Source organism: Austrofundulus limnaeus, unplaced genomic scaffold (genome assembly GCF_001266775.1).
Source record: "Austrofundulus limnaeus strain Quisiro unplaced genomic scaffold, Austrofundulus_limnaeus-1.0 Scaffold139, whole genome shotgun sequence".
NCBI classification, from domain to species: domain Eukaryota; kingdom Metazoa; phylum Chordata; class Actinopteri; order Cyprinodontiformes; family Rivulidae; genus Austrofundulus; species Austrofundulus limnaeus.
The window spans coordinates 653,910-659,692 of record NW_013952541.1 but is presented as its reverse complement, the minus strand read 5'-3'; the positions used below and the strand labels follow the sequence as shown (position 1 = coordinate 659,692).

The following is a 5,783-nucleotide window of genomic DNA, read 5'->3' as shown; positions in this document are numbered from 1 at the left end:
GAGCAAATCTATTTTCGAATTTCTAATTTGCGCATTTTCACGGTCAACGGAAACACAGCTAGTGTTAAAATAAATCAAAATGTCAGGTTTTTCCAATATGGTGCAGCTCTGATCTGTATCTCTGGAAAATGTTTTTTTTTTTTACTGATGTCGAGACGTCCAGCAGCAAAACTGAGCGAACCAAAGCCTCTGTGTCTCCTCAGGGACTGCGTTCAGTGTTTGACCTTCAAAACCGGTGAGAAGAAGGAGACGTGTGAGCGCGACTGCAAGAACTACAAGCTGACCAAAGTATCAGAGAGGGAGAGCCTGCCCAGTCCCACCGATGAGCCCCCCCGAGCCATCTGCAAGGAAAGGGATGAGAACGACTGCTGGTTCTACTTCACCTACTCCGTCAAGGGTGACGTCAAGGAGGTCCACGTGTCGGAGAAGCTCGGTAAGCCCGGTCCGACTCCATCAGTGAACCTTTAGCTTGAAGTGGTGGCACGCAGCCGAGGCTTTATCYGTGTTTGTGTTCAGAGTGCCCGGCCGGACCCAACATCATCCCCATCGTGGTGGGAGTGGTCGCGGGCATCGTGATGATYGGCCTGGCCCTGCTGCTCATCTGGAAGCTGCTCATGATCATCCACGACCGCAGGGAGTTCGCCAAGTTCGAGAAGGAGAAGATGAACGCCATCTGGGACACGGTGAGTCCCGTCAGACAGAAACAAAATGTTATAAAACTGACATTAATTTTTTGAAGCCCTTGTTTGAGGAGTATGTTTCCTCTTCAAAGTTACGTCAAAATCTCCTCATTAGAATCAATTAAAAATAGGATTCAGACCAAATATTAATGGGTTTTTGCTGATTAGGAAGACAARTCATCATAGGATGATCCAGGTGTCAAAATGTAGCTTAAATAAGCAGGAATCTAAAAAACGTGCTGAGCTCATTTTGACCAAATTTGACTTAATCCTCATTTTGAAATGATGAGTCACATATTTCCTGCTCAAATGCATGTTKAACAGTTGYACTCTTGTTTAATAAATATGAACACAAAAAATAAACACTTTAATGAGCTGAAATACAACATCAGACGCATTGAGTGCAGATTATTTAGTGCACATAGTGCAGTAAACTTCTCATATTTAGCTTTGTGCAACATGTTGGGGCGACTTGTATTAAAATCCTTCAAAGCAGACTAAACACAGTTTTACTTTGAAATTCTGTCAACAAATAAAAAAACGTATTTTAATTATAAAATTTTGCTCATCGGCAGGCCGGATGGATGTCACCCATGGGCCAGATGTGGCCCACTGGCCAGCAGTTGCCCATCTCTGACTAAAACATTTCTCAGGGAAATAATAATTTTAACAATTAAAAGTACAGAGTGGCAGTGATTTAAAACACTTCCTGCTCTTAAACCTGAGTTTTATTGTGCAGTTTTAATAAGCTTTCAGTCATAAACCAGATKTATGTTTTTTGTTTTTCTGGGGGCGGGGCCTCTCCCTCAGCGTTTGTCGGTGCTGCCGCTTACTGTCCTCATGCCACAGCTGCACAACCATAAAAGGCAACGAGCTGAGCTGCTTCTCTGCCGGCGACGGGAAGTTCATGAACCCAGAGCTTTCCTYACAAATGACACTGTTATTTACCAAAATAAGAGACTTGACATTTCTTCTGACAGATATGTTGTGTTTAAGTTAGTTTTACTTCAGTTTACCTTTTYAAAAGAAAAAAGGAAGAATAAAAGCAAAGAGTGTGTAAAGACTATCATCAAGCAGTAATAAATTAGTTTTGGTTGTTTTTTATTTTTGATTTTTATGAACGTTTTCCCTCCAGTTGTCCATATTTTCCAGAGGAACCGTGGACGTCGTGGCGTTGACACGTTTCAGTCACGCCATTGGTTTCCAGTCGGAGCTTTCAGACGTCAACACGTTTGACTCGTTTGTTTTGACATCAAATTTACTCACGTTTGTTGCTGCGTGTGTGTTTGTGTGTTTTAGGGAGAGAATCCCATCTACAAAAGCGCCGTAACAACTGTCGTCAACCCCAAATACGAGGGCAAGTGATGGAGCTCTGAGACAACACTATGGAGAAGACCGCAGGCTTCAGGGGAGGGGGTGGAACGGGTGGTTTTTATTTTATTTTTTATTTTTACAGCAATGCTCACTGTTTGTTGTTATAGTCACCACTGTTTGTTTTACTAACTTGTTTTGATTTGCTATGCATCATCAATGTAAAGTTTATTTTGAGTGTGGAAGAATATGTTTTTTGTAACGTTTAACTGGCCTGATAACGAGGTGGGGGCGGGGCTACAACTGTGCCTTTTTTACTAGAAGCCATCAGTGTTCTGTGGAGGCTTGATTGGACGTTAATAAGTTGGAGGGAATCAGTCGATGTTTGGGGCAATCGAAGGTCTTCAGATCAATCTGCCTTTTGACCAAAGGTCTCACTGTGTTTTATTTTATTTTTAAATGTATGTTTGGATTTCTGAGCGTGGCAGCTGTGAAACGTGTACAGAGTGTTTAAGGTTCTTCACAGATTTACAGAACAGGGTTTCAGGATGACTTAATTCAAGAGAAATGACACGCAAATCTGTAATTTTAGGGGCTGCCTTTCTAAAAAAAAAACATCAGTTTACAGCAGATTTACTGTTGAAATATTAGGTTATTTTTGCTTATTTCAAACTCAGGTCTTTTCTTTCTTCTCAGCTGCACCAAATATGCCTTTTTTTGTTACGGTTTTGTGTTAAAACATTACAATTAGTCTCTTTTAATTSAACCACTCTCCTTAATGCCTTGATCAAACATTTTTATATTGAATAATGTGGATAACATATTTTTATTGTTTAAAAATAAACTGTCACCATTGCTTTAAAGTGCCTTTTATTTGTTTCTAGAACACATTCAGGCAATCATATTTTCTGTAATTATTTATTAAATAAACCTTCAAAACATTTTACCCCATTAAGAAGTGATTGTGCAGTTGTTGTTTCGGCTGTTTGCTCTTGACTTTATATGTTTCTGGTTAGTATTAAATGCATTATTTCAATAAAACAGCAGTCGGTGTTTTAGCTTAATGCTAATGAAGCTAATGTCTTGTTTATATTATATTTTTGTACATTTATAACCACTGTTCTTACTCTATAACAGGTGGAGCTAAATATGCTCATTACAATTTAATATAATTTTTTTTGGTCAATTTCAGACCTGATTGTTGGGGTCAAAAGTTGAGGTCTTGTGATAATTTCCAGAAAAATGTAAAAATTGTAATAATAATAATAATAATAATAAATGGCTCATTTATTTTTGTTTTGCTACAATTGTTGCACGAGATAAAACGTAACTAGTAGATAAACGTAGCCTAATTACTGTTTTGGCGATTAAAACATTTTTTGTTGACCTAATTACAATGTTTTGAATGTTAGATTAGCTGTCAGCTAAAGCTAACCGTGGCTAAAGCTAAACGTGACAGCGCCAGCCAATCACGTTCCGTTCCACCCCCAGCGTCACGAGCCTCGGAATCCACGCAGGTGATTGGTGGCCTCGGCTGGCCAATCAGAGCGCTCCTTTCCGCAGCAAAGTTGTTAACCCCCAACAGTAGCACTTTGCTGTCYACCTCTAGTTTCAAGCTCGCGTCGCCACCGGGTAAATATGGAAGATTTCACCGACTGGGAAGCGTTATCCGTCGGAGCGAACACGCCGGGCAGCGGGGTGTCTCGTCACCCAGCGGGGATTTGTCATGGAACTAACCCGAAACAAGTAGCCGAAGCTACCGTTACGGTTCTAGTTGGCTCCCCCCTCTCTGTGGCTGCTGCGTCGTCGTGTTTCTTTTCTTTTCTTTTTTTTTTTTCCTGAAAAACTTCTGACTAAAATGTTCGTTTGTCTCGGAAGCCTCGACGTGTTGGAGGAACTCCACATGGTGAGCATTTTTGCTTTTATGTTTTCTAATTCAATCGCCTGAAACAAATGTCTAAATAAGATAAATAAAGAAGAAGAAGAAGAGGCCCTATCGTGATTAGTGTTTTCTGGCATCAGATGATTTCAAACACGCAATCAAATTCCTGGCTGGTCAGCTGGATGCGGTTCAGATCCAAGTTCCTGTTCACTTCACCTCCTCAGCTGAGGTGGGTTTACAGAGAAATACATTATTTTTTAATCTAAAACCTTTAGTTTCACTAAAAGGGAAAATAAAAAATACCGGAAGTCTTGATTTGGTTCATCTTCTGGAGCAAACATCAACAAATGTAGGATCATCTCTCATTTTGATATGGTTTTCTTTTTTAGGAGTTTATTTGGTTGGAAAAAATTACATTTTTTTCCTTTTTTTTTTTTTTTTTTTTTTTTTTTTTTTTTGTGGATCATATGGTTTGGGTGTGTGTGTGGCTGAACAGTGCCAGGCTGTCCCTGTGGTCTGTCCAGGAACTGCTCGGGTTATGGCAGGTCGTTTTAACATATAATCAGCGTCATACATTCCAGATATCTGAAATTTGTTTATGACTAGGATGTAATTACAGATAATCAGATGAAGCTGACTTCATGTTAAAATGGACTGCCATACTCATCATCATTGTGTGTCCTGTTTGGRTCATAGTTTCATCCTAGTTTGCATCATTATTAGTATTTAGTGAAAAATCAACAGTATTTGTTAAACTTGCTCGACCAGGTGAGCTGTAAAATTCAGGTTCTTTGACTTACCTGGACTCTGTGGGACAAACCCCACCTACATGCTAACAACACACACCTTTGTTCAGAGGACTTGATCASATGTGTACATTTTAATACTTAAACTCAGTTTTCCCATTTTATTAACCTTTAAAAAGGATTTTTTTTGTTCATTGCAAACTATAAAATAAAACATAAGTGAGTTATCTTAAACTAAATGAAAYCGTGACATTTGAAAATATGAACTCCAGTAGTTTTCCCAGATGTATTATTATGCAGGTATGCGCTCATTGTAAACAAAMAACTCTGCTAAATCTGCCAAAAACTACATGAAAGCTTGAGCTATGACCAGGGTTAATGGAAAAATGTAGAATCTCTCACAAGATGTGTAAACAAGTAAAACGGCTGTTAATGCAGCTTAATTGTTGAGATTAATGCGTGAAGTAATCCTTGTAGTAATCCCAGTAGCTAAAACAGTTATAATTTTCATAATCTACCATTTCTAACTGGTATGTCTTCAGAAACAATCCGTCTTATAACTCCTGGAAATCCTGTTGTATGATGTGAAACTCAACTGGTCTTTAAAAAAATAAAGCTTGAATTTCAGATATAATTATCAAAATCCAGTTCTCAGACCGGCACTGTTATCAGGCCCAGTGATAAATCACCAACATTTCAACCTCTGATGTAGAACTTGATAATAAAAATAACTCAACATTTGAAAAACATCTCATTTTGCCAGTTCTAGTCCTGTGAAGTCGTTAGATTGATTGGTGTTTATAAATTATCCGTGTTAAATTGAGTATCTATATTRTCACTTTTTAGAAGACCGTGGTCTTCTCCATTGGTCGTCACAGTAATGCTAATCCGCTAACTGGGGGACTAGCTTCTCATTTAGCGACTTTTAAGACCATTAGCGAACCAGTTAGCTTCCGTTAAATTACGTTCAGCTAGTTTTAAGTCCACTAAAAAAACAAGAAGTGTAAAAACTTTAATTTTTATGTTGTTTATCCCTAATTAAATATGAATGATCCACTCTTATGAGTGTGTCAGGCACAGTGTGTAGCATGTCCCATCTTTAGCCACTAAATTTAAACTTTAATTGTATTTTAATTGCACAGTGTTTTTGAGTGCCATGAAAGG

At 38.6% G+C, this 5,783-nt stretch overlaps 2 protein-coding genes across 2 annotated transcripts in view; both read left to right on the top strand.

Annotated features, from left to right (window-relative positions):
- LOC106522907 (integrin beta-1) overlaps positions 1 to 3,055 on the top strand; it is a gene marked incomplete at its 5' end in the record, with an annotated part of 18,857 nt that extends 15,802 nt beyond the window's left edge. The window contains 3 exon segments of the mRNA XM_014016146.1: positions 204 to 433; positions 517 to 683; positions 1,980 to 3,055. Of these exon segments, the coding sequence (XP_013871600.1) occupies positions 204 to 433; positions 517 to 683; positions 1,980 to 2,045 (463 nt within the window).
- A 540-nt stretch (positions 3,056 to 3,595) lies between these two features.
- Positions 3,596 to 5,783, top strand: part of epc1b (enhancer of polycomb homolog 1 (Drosophila) b) — a 30,446-nt gene continuing 28,258 nt past the window's right edge. The window contains exon 1 of the mRNA XM_014016144.1: positions 3,596 to 3,897. The gene's annotated coding sequence lies outside the window, so the exon portion shown is untranslated. The remainder of the gene's footprint in view (positions 3,898 to 5,783) is intronic.